The sequence below is a fragment of the Ahaetulla prasina genome, chromosome 7 (assembly GCF_028640845.1).
Source record: "Ahaetulla prasina isolate Xishuangbanna chromosome 7, ASM2864084v1, whole genome shotgun sequence".
NCBI lineage: Eukaryota > Metazoa > Chordata > Lepidosauria > Squamata > Colubridae > Ahaetulla > Ahaetulla prasina.
In genome coordinates, this window is record NC_080545.1 from 82313927 (window position 1) to 82333622 (window position 19696).

The window sequence follows — 19696 nt, forward strand, 5'->3', positions numbered from 1 at the left end:
AGCAGACTAGGATCGGATTAATGATTTTCTGAGTTCAGCAGCTGGCATTAAAAAAAGAGAATGCTAAACATAAAAGCTGATATAAAACATCCAGTTGAATGATCCAATACTGTCCAATTATGAGCCAGTTAACTGAAGACTATTTGTAATATATTCCAAGAATGTCACTGAGTAGGTGTTTGCAGTTTTCTTCAACATGGTACCCAGAACCAGCTAGCCCTAGTCGTGGGCAATTCTAGTAACACAGTTAAGTTAGAAAATGTTATGCCATCTGAGGCTGCACAGCCCTTTCCACATGTAAATCTCTGTGCCAAAAATAAATTTCTAAGATGTAGCTAAGATCATGATAAGAGCCGGAGTTGATCTGGGAGAGAAACTGAAGAGGTTTCTCACTGCTGTTAGCAATTCAGCTTATAACCTTGAGTGTCACTTCTGTATTGATGCAACCAGTGCGGCAAAACAAGGAAAGATCCCATCTGACTGTTTGACGAATTAAAGCCCATAAAATTGACTTGGAAATATCGAGCAGGTAGTTATATAAATGCACAAAATCTATCATTCTGGGGGGGAAAAAATGATCTCACGCTGCTATAGATCTACCATGAAAGGTGCACGCCTAGTATCTCAATATAGCATTTCATGAACAATGTGATTTAAAAAACCCCACAAATGTTTACTCATCTTTTATTATAAGCACATTTAGTAGCATGTGATTGTAACACTACGACTGAGTTAAGGGAACTTTAACTTTTCACATATTCTGCACTTGTATGGAAAAAGTTAACAGAACATTTAGATTGTCATTATAAGTCCAAGCGAGCTTGTGGTGCGCAATCCCCAAATGCTTTTGAGTGTAATCAAAATTGCAATTTTTGAAGTGACAGAAGGGGAAAAATGGCTAAATACACGACTGGAAAGTAATTGTATTCAATTTTAATTAAAGGTAAATGAAATTAATTTTAACTGTTAACTAGATCCTACCCACTCTTCTTTGGAATCCAATCCTGCCACAGCAGTATACAAATGATGAAATTCTGCAATTATAACTGCTGGAATGCTTGAGTCCTCTTTGTTTATCCTTCCCCAAACTGGCCTTGTCCTCATGTGCAAGTTTTTGCAACCAGTCTTTTCCTTCTTGAAGTCTACAACCCTTCTAGATTACAGGTAGTCCTCAATTTACAACACTTCCTTTAGTGACCCTTCAATATTACAATGGCACTGAAAGAAGTGACTTATAATCTTTTTTTCACACTTGCAACATGTTGCAGCATTCCCATGATCACAAGATCAAAATTCAGAGGCTTGGCAACTTGATTTGAATTTATGACAGTTGCATTGTCCTAGGGCAGGGGTCTGCAACCTTAAACACTCAAAGAGCCATTTGGACCTGTTTACCACAGAAAAGAAAACACTGGGAGCCACAAAACCCTTCCCGTGCCTCACTATTTCTTGAGCGGCCACAAAACTAGCATATGTAGTTGAATTAAATGTTCTGTTTTCTTCTGAAACTTTCTTTTCTTGGATTTATCCATGGTTGTCTACCAGGGGTTGAAAAGTTCAATAAATCGCGTGCCAGTGGGTGTCGTACCTCGGCAGTTGTGACACATATTTTGAGTGATAGGGAGCCACAGCAGAGGGGTGAAAGAGCCACATGCGGCTCCAGAGCTGCAGGTTGCTGACCCCTGTCCTAGGGTGATGTGATCACCTTTTGCAACCTTCTGACAAGCAAAGTCAATGGGGAAGCCAGATTTATTTAACAGCCATGTTGCTAACTTTAAGAACTGCAATGATTCACTTAACAACTGTGGCAAGAAAGGTCGTAAAATGGGGCAAAGCTCACTTAACAACTGTTTCACTTAGCATCAGAAATTTAGGGCTCAGTTGTGGTCGTACTTTGAGGACTACCTGTACTGCAATGTTCTTTTTTCATGATTTGTCTCCCTCTAATCCTCCAGGTTCTTATTTTGCTGTTTGACGTCCTTTCTGCCTGCTGACTTGCCTACGTGTTTTGCTTTCTGCATTTTAAGTAGCTTCCTTATTCTTTGCACGTTCCCACTTTTTTAATTCATTCTAAAACTTAAAAGGATGTAATACTGGTCTACATGGCACTCTATAATTTAACATTATTAAAAAAAACCAGCATGTGGGCAAGGGAACTTTTGTTTTGGAGGTTTTGTTATCTGAAACCAACCACTGGAGTTTGCAAACCTTGCTTTATGGCTTAGAATATTGGGTAAACCCAGATAACTATAGTTTATTAGGAACACATAGACCATAGTTTAGCATAATATTTTGGTTTTCATTGACATATTCTTAAAACTGAACTGTCTTCATATTTTACAAGCCAGCTAGGAAAAAGTAGAGCTAATCCATTTCTCTTCAGACACATGACAGATTTTATTTACCTCAAAGTACTGAGTTTTTGCTTTTTTTTTTCCAATTACTTAGCCAACAAAAGACTTTTCACCACTACCATCTCTCTCAAGACTTTCTAACTTCAAGCAAAACTAATTAACTAAAGTAAATTTAGTCCAAGAAAGAGAAGACTGCAGAGAGAAGTTGTAATCTACCAGCCAAGTGTGAAGAGCAGATCTTTCTCTCTTCCACTTTATTGCTAGCAGTTCTCAGCAATAGATATTTCAAGCCATGGAGTGTGATATCTCAAGACAGTTCACACACCACTAAATCTCTGACTGAAATCATGCTTGTAAAGTGAAGTGACTTCTCTGAATCTCTTCCTTCAGGGCTGAATGAATGGCAAAATAATAAATACTAAACCATACTAACAGAGCGTAAGATTAACTATGGTGGGGAAGCCCAGTTGTTGTTGCAGTATAAATAGGCAAACAGTCCTTTATTTATTTATTTACTTTTTTTAAAAAAAAAAATCTGCCATAGCAGCCTGCAAGTGGAACTTTTTTTGAAGGACGTGACAGATGACAAAAGTACCAAGAGGCTGGTAGTCTGCCATACAATGACTTCTGATGAAAGTTACAATCTCTTGTAATTTTCTTCATTTCCCCCCCCCCTTTCCTAACAGCAGTTTCAATCCAATAAGAATAGAGCTGGAAGGGACCTTGGAGGTCTTCTAGTCCAACCCCTGCTCAAGCAGGAGACCCTATATCGTTTCAGACAAGTGACTAGCCAGTCTTTTTTTATAAACTTCCAGTGATGAAGTACCCACAATGTCTGAAGGCAAGCTGTTTTACTGGTTAATTGTCCTCACTGTTAGGAAGTTTCTCCTTAATCCCAGATTGCTTCTCTCCCTGATTAGTTTCCATCCATTAGTTCTTGTTCTGCCCTCTGGTGCTTTGGAAGATAAATTGACCCCCTCCTCTATGTGACAGCGTCTCCAATATTGGAATACTGCTATCATGTCCCCGCTAGTCTTTCTTTTCCCTAGACTAGCTAAACGCAAATCCTGAAACTGTTCTTCATACGTTTTAGTCTCCAGGCCTTTAATAGTCTTAGTTGCTCTTCTCTGTACTTTTTCCAAAGTCTCAACGTCTTTTTTTGTAATGTGGTGACCAAAGATACATGCAGTATTCCAGGTGTGGCCTCACTAAGGCCACACCTTACATACTTAACAATCTTACATATTTACTATCTATGTATACGTTTTATTACTTCCTTGCATCTGAAGAAATGAACTATGATCCACAAATATTTAGGTGATAATACTAAATTTGTTACTTTTTAAAATGTTAAGAGACTTTTTACCTGATTTCATAGGCAAGGAAGATTCCACAATATCACAGATTACATCAAATGAAACTCATGACAATAGGATGATGACAGACCAAAGAAGTGTGGTCAGTTATTTCATTTTAAGTTCATGAAATTCAAATAAACTACGTATAGCAAATAGGATCACTTGCCATATATTCAGTCATTTCCTATAAGAAAAGTTACAACTGGTGAAAATTTGGGACAAGTCTGGAGGCCACATGTAAGGGTTTTAGAGACACAAGACACTATCATCTCGGAAGTTCAACCCATCATATTTTTCCCCCCTGAGGTTTCCAATACCCTTTCTGTTGCCAATTGTCATGAATTAGTTTACAATTAAAATGAATGCCCAACTAAAATTAAATATTGTTTTTGCGGTTAGGGTCAGAAGTACTTTGTTTATCACATCACTGGGGAAGGGGGTTGTCCATCACTGATTGACACATTGCGTCTCCTCCCTCCAAAAAGGAGGATAAATTTAATTTCTCAATGTTGAAAAGAGCTCTGTCCTAAACAAGATATGAAATCAGAATGGATTTAAAGCAGGGGTCTCCAACCTTGGCAACTTTTAGACTTGTGGACTTCAACTCCCAGAATTTTGGGAGTTGAAGTCCACAAGACTTAAATTTGCCAAGGTTGGAGACCCCTGGAGGATTAAAGGACCAAGGAAAAAGAGGCCAAAACTCAAGATAAGCAATGCAAAGCAAGGTTTTAAAAATAATTACAATTGGAAATGTATGTTGGTATTGATGTTCTGGAAATAATTGAGGTTGAGTCCTCCACATACTGGGGGGGTGGTAGGAATCTCAGCAGATGTAGGAAGAGCCTACAGGGAAGGTTGTTGTCTATGAGTCACGTTGGTGCCCACAGGCACCATGTTGGAGATCTGGGACAGAGAAATTTTGTTTTTAAAATGAAAGCAGAAACCCTTGGGATACTCGCTGCTTGCACTCACAAGAACAAGCTTCTACATTAAGGAAATTTTAGAACACGGGGTGGGGGGTGGGGGAAACTCTTCTCACTGCACATTTGTTCCAAAGAGCTGTTGTGTCAGCTTGATATTAGGCCCAAGTTCTTTTGGCATATTCAGTGCACATGTTTCACCACAGGCAACTCCCGATCCATGATCCCAGGAAGCAAATTCTCACGCTAATACCTCAAACGGAATGTTTTCCTCTGATAAGCTGAATTTTTTTTTTTACAAAAACAAAAAAAATTATGTGAGATCTAGACACCTTATCTCAAGAAAACAGGAAGAAAAGGTCATTCTCTACTAAATGGCGAGTCTCTCACCTTGAAAGTTTCCCCCTGTGATTGGCACGGTTGCGAAACTTTTAAAGCAGAGGCCTGCATAATTACCAAATCATTATTAATTATATCACAGAGCTCCAAGGCAAGGCAAAGGAAACAAAAGACCTGATGGAGTCTCTTCTATTGTTGAAGAGAATTAATAATTACAGTCATAAGTGTACTCAAGAGTGAGAGCAGAACCGAGCTAGTGTTCCAAGGTTTGATTGTGACAGGCATGTTAAGAGAAATACAAGAATGGAAGATTGCTAAAATGCCAAGAAATTAAAGCGCTCCAACCTGGTTATCTTTATATGGATAAAGTATATGAAAATTTTATGGAAGTTAATAGCCTGTTGGAGAAACCAGACCATGTCTAACAGCTTATAGCTACTGATAAAGAGTTTTGCAACCTTCTCGGAGGTTTCTAAAGAACGGTGACCCAAGAGAAGAGTGACGCCCTCTGGATTGCAACAAGAGTTAGAATTATTAATATTTGGGAGGATATTATTTAATAAGACTTTTATTTTTGTTGCACAGACTAGAACAGGATTTAAATTTGTGCTTACATTTACCTCTCAGTCACAAAATTAATTGCTATTTGTTCTTAGGGGGGTATTAACCAGAAGGATGATCTTATCTGGGATATCATAGTCATTATTTCCTGTGATTTTTAACTTTTTTGCATTTTGGTGTTTTATAAGTCAACTTGCCCAAGTAAGGAGAACATTCTAAAACATTCGCTCTTTCCTAAATGTTACAGAAACATATCTATATGGTTTATTTACATCTGACATTAAGCCCATTGAGTGTTTTTAAGGAGAAAAAAAGGGGACAATATTTTTTAAAATGTAAAGGCCACCTAGAAAACTAAGTTTTATAACTGAGTGGTGCTAAAGGTCACATGCCATTTCAACTGTATATGAGTTGGCATGTAAATGGACTTCCACTATGGTAAGAGGATTAAAAGTAGTGGATGTAACAAAATAACCCAATCTTACCAAATACCACTCCAAGGGACAGCAAAACCAACTACAACCAAACAAGAGAACCAATGCAGGAAGGAACGATGCTCATGCCACTAACCCAAGACCCTTTGAGTTAGATAGGTTTTAATGGCTTTCTGAAACCTTAGCAGAATTGTTCTACGGTAAAGGGGGCAATGAAAGAGAAGGGCCACTCCATTGGTCCTTCCTATTTGGATCTTATCAGATGATGATACTGGGTATAGGCAGTTCCACAGAAACCTAGGTCATAAGGACTTTAAAGGTGAAAACTTAACTCTTGAAGTTGCCAAGTAACTCTAGTCCAGCTTTTGAACCAACACTGTTCTGCAGATGAAATGAGGAGATCTTTAATAAGTAAGCCCACTATATTCTGAACCAGATATAGCTTCTAAAGGGTTTTCAAAGGGAGCCCTGTGTACTGCAACAATCCATCTAAGAGGTGGCCATGGCATGACAGACTTGAAGAGCGAGCCTCTTGAATACAAAATATAATGCAGCCAAAACACAAGATGGAGCTGTGCAAAGGTTCTCACTGTCATAGTTGGCAGCTGCTCCTTGAACAGTAGTTGTAAATCCATGGGACTCCCAGATTACAAACCAGTTTGGCATGAATATCCAAGATGGAATATTACTGGTTTTGTATCGCTTCTGAACCCTACTGCCTTTCCATCATGCTATGGCTGAACCTAAATCTGTTCTAGACCCTAACAGTACCTTGACTTTGTTCAACCTGAAGTCAAGCTTAGTACTTATTTATTTATTTATTTATTATTTAAATTTGTATACCGCCCTTCTCCCGAAGGACTCAGGGCGGTTCACAGCCAAGTAAAAAAATGCACAATACATTATAAATACAATTAAAATACTAGTAAAAAACTTATTTAAATTGGCCACAATTAAAATTTGGAGATAAAACCCATTAAAAACCCATAACTTAAAAAACTAACCCAGTCCAGCGCAGATAAATAAGTAAGTTTTGAGCTCGCGGCGAAAGGTTCGGAGGTCCGGAAGTTGACGAAGTCCTGGGGGGAGTTCGTTCCAGAGGGCGGAGCCCCACAGAGAAGGCCCTGCCCCTGGGTGTCGCCAGACGACACTGTCGCACCGACGGCACCCTGAGGAGTCCCTCTCTGTGAGAGCGCACGGGTCGGTGAGAGGTATTCGGTAGCAGCAGGCGGTCCCGTAAGTAACCCGGCCCTATGCCATGGAGCGCTTTAAAGACGTTCACCAACACCTTGAAGCGCACCCGGAAGGCCACAGGTAGCCAGTGCAGCCTGCGCAGGATAGGGGTCACTCGGGAGCCACGAGGCTCCTCTATCACCACAAGAGCTGCATTCTGACCAACTCCAGCCTCCGGATGCCCTTCAAGGGGAGCCCCATGTAGAGAGCATTGCAGTAGTCCAGACGAGACGTCACAAGGGCGTGAGTGACTGTGCACAAGGCATCCCGGTCTAGAAAGGGGCGCAACTGGCGCACCAGGCGAACCTGGTGGAAAGCTCTCCTGGAGACGGCCGTCAAATGATCTTCAAAAGACAGCCGTGCATCCAGGAGAACGCCCAAATTGCGCACCCTCTCCATCGGGGCCAATGACTCGCTCCCGACAGTCAGCCGCGGACTCAGCTGACTGTACCGGGATGCCGGCATCCACAGCCACTCCGTCTTGGAGGGATTGAGCTTGAGCCTGTTTCTCCCCATCCAGACCCGTACGGCTTCCAAACACCGGGACAGCACTTCGATAGCTTCATTGGGGTGGCCCGTGTGAAAAGTACAGCTGGGTGTCATCAGCGACAGCTGGTACCTCACACCAAGCCACTGATGATCTCACCCAGCGGCTTCATATAGATGTTGAACAGAAGGCGAGAGAATCGACCCCGCGGCACCCACAAGTGAGGCGCCGGGTGACCTCTGCCCGTCAACACCGTCTGCGACCGGTCGGAGAGATAGGAGGAGAACCACCGATAAACGGTGCCTCCCACTCCCAATCCTCCAACCGGCGCAGCAGGATACCATGGTCGATGGTATCAAAAGCCGCTGAGAGGTCTAATAGGACCAGGGCAGAGGAATAACCCTATCCCTGGCCCTCCAGAGATCATCCACCAACGCGACCAAAGCCGCCTCAGTGCTGTAACCGGTCGGAAGCCGGACTGGAACGGGTCCAGATAGACAGTTTCCTCCAGGTGCAGGGGAAACTGATATGCCACCATATTTCTACAACCTTCGCCAAGCGAAGGTTGAGACCGGACGATAATTACCTAAAACAGCCGGGTCCAGGAAGGCTTCTTGAGGAGGGGTTTCACCACCGCCTCTTTCAAGGCGGCCGGAAAGACTCCTCCAACAAGGAAGCACTCAGAATCCCCTGAGCCAGCCTCGTGTCACCTCCTGAGTGGCCAGCACCAGCCAGGAGGGGCACGGGTCCAGTAAACACGTGGTGGCATTCAATCTACCCAGCAACCTGTCCATGTCCTCGGAGTCACAGGGTCAAACTCATCCCAAACAACATCACCAAGACCGCCTCAGATACCCCGCCTGAATCGCCACAATTTTGGTCCAGACCGTCCCTAAGCTGAACGATTTTATCGTATAGATAACCGTTAAACTCCTCAGCACGCCCCTCGCATCGGGTCATCCCGCTCCCCTGGTGAAGGAGGGAGCGGGTCACCCAAACAGGGCAGCTGGGCGGTTATCTGTCGACGCAATGAGGGAGGAGGCGAGAACGCCGCTTCCCTCAGTGCCACTAGGTAGGTCCTAGTATAGGATCTAACTAGTGTCCGATCAGCCTCTGAACGGCTGGACCTCCAGGAACTCTCTAGGCGCCTTCTCCGCGCATCTCTCAGCTCCTCGGAGAACCAAGGAGCCGGTTGGGATCTGCGCCGGGTCAGAGGCCGCAAAGGCACGACACGGTCTAAAGCCCCAGCCGCAGCCCGCTCCCAGGCTGCAGCTAGTTCCTCTGCCGTGCCGTGAGCCAGACCTCAGGAAGTGGCCCAAGCTCCGTCCGAAACCTCTCTGGGTCCATCAGGCGCCTGGGACGGTACCACCGTAATGGTTCCGCCTCCTGCGGTGTTGGGTAGCGGTCAGAAAGTCCAGGCGAAGGAGAGAGTGATCTGACCATGACAAAGGTTCAATGACTATTTCCTTTAAGTCCAGATCTCTCAACCACTGACCAGAGACAAAATCAGGTCCAGTGTGCCTCCCCGATGTGAGTGGGGCCATCCACTACTTGAGTCAGGTCCAAGGCCGTCATGGAGGCCAAGAACTCCCGAGCTACTGTCGATGACGAGCCGGCAGATGGCAAGTTAAAGTCCCCATGACTAAAAGTCTGGGGTCTCCACTGCCACCCCGCAAGCACCTCCAGGAGCTCGGGCAGGGCAGCTGTCACGCAGCAAGGAGCCAGGTACGCCACCAGCAAGCCCATCTGACATCTATGACCCCACCTCACAAAGAGGGATTCACACCGCAATCTGAGGTACAGTGGTCTCCTCGGCTCTAGACTCTCTTTAATAGCAACCGCCACCCCTCCACCCCTACCCTGGGCCTTCGGCTGATGGAATGCACGGAAACCCGGTGGGCACATCTCGACCAGGGGCACACCCCCTTCAGTGCCCAACCAGGTCTCCGTAACGCCTATAATATCCGCGGCACCCCCCTGAATCAGATCATGTATTAGGGGGGCCTTATTGGCCACGGACCGTGCGTTGCATAACATCAGACGAAGGCCCAGGCTCTGAGGGTCTTGACCATCCGGGGAACGGGAGAAGTCAGGGGGATCGGGGCACGCGATCGCCTGCAGACATCGAACGCGTGACCCCCTATGTCGATACGACATAGTACAGACATACTAATGACATGTAACACTCTACTCCCCCAATTGTGATGGAATGTAGTAAGGAGCTGGATTCCCAAGAGAAGGGGGTACATTCCAGAAGAGGTAACTCATCCTGATGTTATGTTTGAAAGAAAGAGGGTGAAGACGGACCTTCCCTAATAGTTCAGAGTACATTGGAGATGCAGACAGGAAACTGCTTGGTCTGGCAGGATTTTGTCTGTAGGTATGAAAACAATAAATAACTCAGCTTGAAAGAATCACCATGTGTCGTTCTTGGTTTTGGACCTGGCACCAATGGTTTTATGTGGATATTAACGTATTTTTGGAAATTTAAGACGCACCTTTTTCCCCCGTAAAAGGGGGTGAAAATGTAGGTGTGTCTTATACACCGAATGTAGCCCCTCCCACCCACTGGCCCCTACCCTTTGGCCTCTGCCTCCCAGCAATTTACCTCCTTGTAGCAAGCAGCAAGAAGAAACAGCCCATTTCAGCTTCAGCACAGCCTGATTAGCACAAGTTGATTGTCCCCGACTGTCAGCTGTTTCAGGCTGAAGGGATTGCCATTGTCTATTCCTGGGGGGACTCTGCTGCTTGCTGCAAGGAGGTAAATTGCTGGGAGCAGATTTTTTTTCTTGTGCTAATCAAGCTATACGGAAAATGAAAGTGAAAGTAAAGCAGGCTATTTGCTGTTTGCTGCAATGACGCAAAATTACTGGGAGGCAGATTTCTTTTTCTTGTTTTCCTCACCAAAAAAGTCCAGAGCATCTTATAGTCCGGAGCGTCTTATATTCTGAAAAATACAGTAAGTAGGAAAGAGAATCAAGACTTGTGGTGTAGCAGAAGATCCTTCAGAACAGGGGTGTCAAACTCGATTTCATTGAGGGCTGCATCAGGGTTATGTTTGACCTCGGAGGGCCGGGGTGTGGGTGGCTGGGGTGGGCGTGGCCATGGTGGGCATTTGACACAGGCTCAAGATGCATTTTTCCCCCTTCTCTTCTTTCTTTCCACAATACTTTACTATAACCATTTTCCTATCTCTTCTACCAGATATTACTGGCAAACATTTATTACTTATTCTTCATACTCCACTAAACTTTTTATTTATAAATTTATACCCCATTGTTTAAAAGTAAATTGCTTTTCCAGGCAGAAAAGCTATTTATACTGTTGCATTTTCATTAGTCAACTAATAATAAAAATACATAAATACATAGCATAAGTTACATGATAATACAAGATCTAACAGCAGAGGTGAATTTCCAGGATAGTAAATAGAAATGGCTGTCAATTACAGATTGTTGATTGTAGATTAAATGGACCTACAGTATGTAAAATCTGGCATTAAACTGTAGTATTAACATGGGATGTTGCCTGTTTTCTATCCAGATCAGGCACTTACTTGAAGCCACATAATTGTAATCCAGTCCTCTTGCAGCACTCTGCCGGCCAGAAACGGGCCAGCAGAGGCACCGTGGGCCGGTCATTTGGTATTTCCAGGCTGGCCCCGTGGGCCAGATTTAAGCACCCCGCAGCCCAGATCTGGCCTGCGGGCCTTGAATTTGACACCCCTGCTTTAGAACAATCTGATACAGCGGTCACCAACTGGTGGTCCGTGGACCACTGGTGGTCCGCAAGAAAATTCTGGTGGTCCGCAGAGAAATTATTTGCATTTTTTATATTGCACTAAATCAGGGGTCCTCAAACTATGGTCCCTGGGCCAGATATGTGCAATGAACATTTGTGTTGCTGCAGAGAGTCTCCCCCTTCAGGGTCTTTTTGTGTGGGTTGGAGGGAGGCAGAAATTCCAACTTGGGGTCTGCTTCAGCCTCCTGGTGTGGGGCTTTGGACGAAGGCTGGAGGAAAGCACCACTGGTGGTGAAGAGCTGGAGGGCCTTGTTCCAGTGGGACTGCATCATGGCCTGGAACTGGCTGATCATCTCAGCCCACTGAGCCTCCAGGCACCGGTACCTGGCCTTGCCCTCCTGCAGGTCTTCCCTCTGCTTGGAAAGCCTATGCTCGTAGTCCTCAGTGAAATGCTAATGCTGAGCCTCCTTCTCGGCCAGATCCAATTTGAACTGAGCTGTTTTGCCAACTCTTTCTCGTGGTGGCTGCTTAGCTCCAACAACTGCTTCCTATTTGGGCCCTAAGTAGCCTGGGCAGGGAGGCGAGGAGGGACTGGGAGAGGAGGGGCGAGTAGAGGCTGGCGAGGTGCCCCTTGACATGAGTGACATTGAGTTGGCCACACCCACCCAGTCCCATGACTACCTAGTTACACCCACCCAGTTGGTCATTAGGCACATCATATTAGTGGTCCGCGGGATTTAAAATTATGAATTTGGTGGTCCCTGAGGTCCAAAAGGTTGGGGACCCCTGATCTGATAGGATGTTTCAGTCATTAACAGGAGTTTGAAGCTTCCTTTTTGTAATCTATACTGATCCATAAAGAAAATAAGTATACATCTGGGTCCACACGGACCAACAGGAAAAATTCCTGGTCCCAGATTAGAAGCAAGCTACCTTTTGGTAACTGAGGGATGCCCTTTTGAAAAATAATTACATTTGTGACCCTGCAGAAGTCAGAGATGAAATAACTTTTCATGAGTAAATATCTTTGGGAGAATTGGGGGTTGTTAATGTTTATTTATATAAATCCCATTGGAAGATTGGTTCCCGATGTTCCTCTCATTTAGTTTCACTAGACAATGTTCAGCAACAAAGAGGGGAAAGAAACACGTCTTTGTTCATAGTTTCAAAGCCACACATATTTTTATCTCTGCTTATTCTACCTTGGCTCCAAGTTCAAAAGCCCTGAATACTGTACTGGAATCTCTCCTTGGGTACCTAGCTTCCTAGTCATGCTGGCTGCCGCTTTCTGAATATTTTCAGCCTCTCTGTAGCTCCAAGGTTGCAACTGTGGTTTGCATGCAGCCGTAGACACAATATGACAATAAACCACCCAGTAGCTCCTGGTGCAACAGTAATATATCATAGCCCCAATCTAGTGGTTAAACCTGCCCCCAGTACTAACAAAGCATATATCAAATCTAAATTACATCCCTCTTTCCAAAGTCAGCTATATTTGGAAAATTGCACTCTTACCAACTACACCGATGAGAATTCCTTCAAGATTCTGGTACTTAGACAAATGAGAACTCACAGAGCTACTTTCAAAGCACTGATCCACTACTGGAGACAGAAAAAAACCAGACCAACTGACTATGCAGTTTTCTTCACGTCCTGAAGAATAACACACACATATATCAGTTTTCTCCTTCTGGGGTTCTAATATAAGCGACCCTTACCTGTTGAAGATGTCACCTGAGATTTTTTGCAGATATTGAAGGGTGTCTGCTATCTGATGAATAGCTTCTTCCCTGCGGAGGTCAGGCTGGATGAGGGGAACAGAGTATGTCTGACCTTCCAGGAAATACTTCTGGGTCATAGTGGACATCTTCACCTGCAAAGAAACCAACAGTCCATTTGATTCCAGGAACTCACATTTCTTTCATTTTTAAATTAGACGGGAACTCAGATTGTTTTAACCAGGTATTTGCAGCAAGAAAACCTTTAAAACAGGTATCTCTAGAACAGGGACGACGTGTGCTTCTCCAGCTGAGGGGTCCCTGGTGCTCTCTGAGCTGGGTTGTTTTCTTGCAGATGTTTCATTAGGTAACATCAGCAGTGGTAGTGACTAGCACTGGAGATGTTATTTAGTTGGGGTAATGGAACATCTGCAAGAAAACAACCCAGCTTAGAGAGCACCAGGGACCCCTCATTTCAACCCTGAGCTACAAATATTCTCCTTTATTGGCTTCTCCAGATGTTGAACAACCCCCATTAATATTATATAATTCAATGTGAAGGCCGCACACTGGACACCTGGGATAGTTCCTTATTGTCCACAGGCAATTTCTCCTATTATTAGTAATGACTACCCATGTCAACATCAAAGACTAGAAGACCTATTTTTGTTTTGTTGCACTTAAAAATCTGATTTGCCTATGTGACTTTCTTTATTCTTCGTTGCATCAAATAAAATATAACAATGTTGGTACTACGTCAGAATCACATAGTTCTTTTTTAAAAAAAACCTTTATTAACATTTAAAATCCTAAAATACAAGTTAAAATACATCTATAACAAAAATACTTCCGTAATAATTATACAATTCAACGTCATTCTGACAGTACACAATTCTTAACTTTGTACATCTATTCCCATCTATTCCTACTTAATCAACATATTTAAACACATTTTGTATCTTATTTTATTCTATACATTCCTTATTTTTAATTTCTATCCATTGATACCAATTTTCCCAAGTTAAATAGTTTTCTGAGTCTTCCTTATTATTTAATTCTAAAGTAAGCTTGTCCATTTCTGCACATTTGAAAATTTTCCAGATTATTGCCCAGTCGTGAATCACACAATTCTTATTCTCTTCGCTGAAATTATTCCGGCAGGCAAAGTCAGCGGGGAAGCCAGATTCACTTAGCAATTGTGTTACTAATTTAATAACTGCAGTGATTCACTTAGCAACTTTGGCAAGGTCGTAAAATGGAACAAAACTCACTTAACAAATGCGCCACTTGGCAACAGAAATTTTGAGCTCAATTGTGGTCATAGGTTGAGGACTACCTGCATTGTATCTCATCTCAAGCAAAATGTTTTCAAGGAAAAAGAAGAAGCCAAGCATTTTGGAAAGCGCCTTTTGAGACAACCATGACCTGGATGATTGAGAATCTCCATAGACACATCCTTCATATATATTATGTCCGCTGACAACAGCATTATGCATTGGGCTTTGGAACAGAAATCAGACTATCTTGCAAAAGAGCAGAATAAGCTCTGATTTAGCAGATCTCCATGGTCAGGATGCACCAGTCTCCAAGGCAGGCAAGCAAGCAAGCAAGTTGTATTTATTTTGTGTAAGCGAGGCAGCAGCAGATACTCAGGTATGTCAGATGAAGAAGGGAGAGATAAAACCTATTTTTATCCTCCTTTAATTAAACTATGTTCAGTGGTGTTATTAAGAAGTAATCAAAAATGCAGATGATATTGATTTGATTGGCACAAGGTGCACTGCACTGAATAGTAAAAACCAGTGCCCCTATAAATAGGGCTAATCATCATCTTGATGGGAGAAAAGGAAGTGAGGGGAAAAAAGCAGCATAACTCGAGGTGTAATTAGACCCTCCAGCAACCTGCACTTCATGGCTGTTTTCATTACTTGGCACTTGTCTAAACGCAGCTTCTCAATGCTGATGAGTTGAGGCCGGAGAAAAAGCTTAAGCACACCAGTCTTAATCCAAAGAGCCTTTGACCACATTCACAGTCAAAATGCATCGCTCGGGGATAAGGGAGGCCAAGGTGAAGTTCAGTCTCCCAAGATCAGAAATGAGAAAATGCCCCAACAGAGCTGGGTATTCTTTGGCCAGTCTTAAAGTGAGACAATTAAACTGGGGAGCCGGTGGTCCTGTACAAAACCATTTGTAGAGTGTTGTGGGTCAGTCTTGCAAGATGGTATTTACCTTTAAAAGGAAATGATTTGTCCTGTTCCAACCTATTTCTCATGTATCAATGAACAAGCAGAACGATGAATTTTCTGAACCAATGCATACAATCCCCGCTCACAAGTGAAATAACAATATCAAAACCTGTGAACCAATTAGTATTGAACAAAGCCCTCATCTAACTTGATTTTTTTTCTAGGTTCACATGATGACAGCACACATAATTAAACTAAATGAAGAAGGCTGCATGCTGATCATGTGGAATAGGGCAGCCTAAGCACATAGATCTCAAAAACAAACCACTGATCTTTTATCTTCACGCCAATGCCTCACCTTCTGTCTTGGGACTTTGCCTCAAATACCCCTCAACTTCTTCATTGACAGATTCAGGTAAGCATTGCCTATTCCACACACTAAAAACAGTGGACTACTGCTCTTAAACCTCTATATTGTATTCTCCCTCATATAAATCTATTAAAAGTCAGAAATAATTGTTCAAATCCCAAAGGTGGTGTGGTATGTAAGCCATCTGTTAATATTTATACAACCAAGTTTTTTTTTAAAAAAAACCAGATTCTTCCCAAAATTTTGAGGAGTACTGTATCCATTTAATAAAGTAACCAAGGTGTTAAGCGAATCCAGCATATTCTGTTGACATGTTTTGCTTTTTCTGCTGGAAAATGGCAAAAAATGTCACAAATTGAAGTCACATGACCGTGACAGTCGTAAATGCAAACCAGTTGCCGAGAGCCCAAAATGCTATCATGTGACCGCAGGTATGTGCAGCATGTACTTCAAGAATGGTCTTGGAAGAAATATCCATCTGGTTCAGTTCCAAGCCGGGAGAAAAACACTGGAAACATGGAGGCTGATTGGAAAGAGGGTTTAATGGTGAAGCAGAACCACCAAGCACATGGTTCTGGGCAGCTGACTACACGGAGTTGAGAGGGGGTTATTTATACTTTCTCTTGGGCCTTGAGCTTCCCGTTCCTGTTCAAGAACATGTATCCCACTGGCTATTATAGGGGTAACCCTGTAGGTTGTCTGAGAAGTTTGGTTGAAGCCTGGAGGGTATCCCCAGGTGATTTTGCAATGTGGTGAGCTCTCCTACTAGATTATGTCCTGGAGGGTCATGTCTTAATCCCATCACCCTGGAGCTGAAGGTCTTTTGTTTTGTAGATAGGCTGGCCCAGTTCTTCTCAATGGGCACCAAATATCTGCTGGGGGCAGGGAGCTGCTTTCTGTCTTTAAAAACACATTTCTCCTTTAGGGAAATATAATATTCTGCCTTTTTAAATATTTCTCAAAATATTTCATTCTTCTAGAATGAAATGACTTTTTTTTAAAGTCCAGTCATTAAGCAAAGACTATCTGTAAGACTGGGCAATGCATCTCATTTGATTTCCAAAAGGTACTTTGGAGTACACTATTTTCAACTCTTTAAACATGTCATTAATTGATTTCAGATTTGCAGAGAATGCTTTCTAACCACAGGGAATTCAACTACACCAGGAGTTCAAAAAAGTTAAATAAACCCTTTCATACATTCACTAGGGATTGAGGTGAAAAAAATTATTTGATCCACAAAGCGCTGATAAGCACAAAAAGACATGCCTACACATATATGACAAGATATTCAAATTGTCTTTGGATTTCTAGTGTGATAGCTTAGGTTGGCATTTCATATTTTATGCAGAGAGAAGGGAGCTACGGTAACGATGAATCTCTGTTAATTTGTGAAAAATAAACAAGGCTCTTCAATTCTGAACAGGTTTCTTTTAGTTGTAAACTAGAATCAATGTCCAAATGTTGAATTATGGATGCAGATCATCCATAATCAGGGATAACTAGCAGCCCCTTGGAATACTTCATTGCACCTCACTGCAGTTGCTGTTCTCAATATTCTAAGAAATTAAAAAACATAAAATGAATGCTAACTCCTACTAGCTTAACTTCCCAGCAATACTTGTAGTCTTAGCCATATATTGCATTAAACCATGATATGGGTTGCTTGCTTGTGGGTTAGCATAATATATGAAGCCAGCACATTTGGTAAGCCATGATTTATGTTTCGTGCAATGCAAGAAGCAGTATAAATTCTACAGAGGCAACCCAAAGCTACTGCACTAAGCATTTGGCAGCAGAAAGAGTAATTGTGACTCTTAAAAATAACAGATGTTCCAGGAATTACCGTAATGCACAAATACATCCACAAAAGCAGCAAAAAAAGTAATATTCAAACGCACCCTGTGATCAAAAGGAGGAACTGGGGGGGGGGGGAAGAGAAGTGTCCTATTTCTTTAGGCCCAGTAAGAAATCAATAAACTGGAAAAAAAACAGCAAACCGGGTTGCACTTGGCCATAAATTATTCCGTGAAGGGTCAGCATAGAGGTTATTAAGAGACAAGATTGCTTTTCTGCAATAAAAAGAGCCTGCTCCAAAGTCTCCAAGTCACAGAACACAACTTTGCTCTACAGACTTAACAACTGCTTTCGGGAGCACTTATAGACTTACTCATCATCTTTAATCAACTGGAAGCGTGTGCTTTCTAGTTTAACAAATCCCAACAGAAAATAATAAACTTACAAAATTTTTCCTTTTTTTTAAAGGGGCATCTCTTCAAATATGCCTTCTCTCATCATTTCTGTCAAAGATTCCTACCAAAACGCAAAACCAAGCTGTAAATCCCTATCCAGGTACACAAACACAAGGGAAAGATTCGTGAATCCCTTATATCAGGGGTCTCCAACCATGGCAACTTTAAGACCTGTGGACTTCAACTCCCAGAATTCCTCAGCCAGCAAAGCAAAGCTGGCGAGGAATTCTGGGAGTTGAAGTCCACAGGTCTTAAAGTTGCCATGGTTGGAGACCCCTGCCTTATACGTACAATACCCTGTCTCTTTTCCAAATGTATGAATGGAAATAAATTAGGCTGGTATACCTAGAATGCTAGCCACACCTGTGCTACCTAGTAGAAAAAAGCCAAGTGCAGAAAATGAATGCCAAGTTCCATTTTATCACATTTTGAAAATACTCTAAGGAGAGCTAGAGAGCCTCCCGGTCCAATTACCCTTCAGTTATGATCTGACAATTATTCTTTAGATACGCTATTATGTCCATCATGGGGATAATTCCACTACCTTATCTCTATCCTGCTGGTTACGGATTACAGAGGTTCAAATATGGTATAAAATAAACCCAGCCTCTGTGGTTTATAAATCATGAATTATGTATGGTATGTTGTAGTGTCCCAGTCAAGTAGGTTTTATTCAATAAACTAAACCATGGTTAGGCAATCCTAGCTGTAGGATTAGCTATGACCTAATGCCTAGCATATTTGGAGAACAACTTGAGAAATATTACTATACTGATCCCTAGTAGAACACAGAAGAACTGGGTTGGAAGAGACCTTGGAGGTCTTCTAATCAACCCACTCCCCCCACTTGAGCAGGAGACCCTATACCAGTGGTGACGAACCTATGGCACGCATGCCAGAGGGGGCACTCAGAGACCTCTCTTTAGGCATGCAACCATCGCCCCAGCACAGAGTTCGCCAGAGTTCATCAATTGGGGCAGCCCCGGTGGTATCAAGTGTCTTGTGGGGCAGCCTAGGGGGCAGAGTCCTCGCCCTGGCAGAAAGTGATGGGGTGGGAGAAGAGCCTGATGGAGATGGAGCTGCAGAAGTGGAGAGTGAAAAGGAAAAGAAGCAAGGAAAGACTAACGTGAAGCGCTTGGTTAGAAAGAACCAGAGCCTTTCTCCATGGCGGACAGGCAGCACCGAGGTCACGGGCCCATCAGGCAGTGCCGTAGACAGCCCTCGCTTGGCCGGGACCTGAATTAACTGTCTTAATTTGGCTACTGTGGTAAAGTCACTCCCTGAATCTTGATTTAATTTGTAAATACGTACAACTACAAGCCTCATCCATATAGCACTTTAAATCAATCCCCAAAAAGGGATTTTTTGGCTTGGCAAAGTCAATAAATTTGACTATTTTGAGCAAATCAGTTATGCAAACTATGACCTATGTTGCATGAACATGACATTAAACATATTCACTGATGCAAGTTCTACACTAGGAGCATACTTCATATTAAGGCGCAATAGGATTTGTGGTAGGTTGTGTTTTTTCAGACAAATTTGATGAAGCTGTTAACACAACCTGCCTAATAGGGTCTTCTATCTGCCCAGCATGTTGTACAAACTAAGCAGTTTGGTCATTGCCAAGTCAGAATATCAACAAAGTATATTAGAATCATAATTTACTCTCTGAAAAAAAGGAAGACGGATGGATTACTTCAGTTATCATCAATGACTCTGTATAATTTGTAGAGTTTAAAA

General features: G+C 42.8%; 1 protein-coding gene across 4 annotated transcripts in view; it reads right to left on the reverse strand.

Annotated features, from left to right (window-relative positions):
- The window catches only part of WASHC1 (WASH complex subunit 1), a 68086-nt gene that overhangs the window by 34118 nt on the left and 14272 nt on the right, over positions 1 to 19696 (reverse strand). For all 4 annotated transcript variants that reach the window (XM_058190190.1, XM_058190189.1, XM_058190188.1 and 1 more), the window contains one exon: positions 13146 to 13300. In XM_058190190.1, coding sequence (XP_058046173.1) covers positions 13146 to 13294 — 149 coding nt within the window. In that variant the 5' untranslated portion in view covers positions 13295 to 13300. The remainder of the gene's footprint in view (positions 1 to 13145; positions 13301 to 19696) is intronic.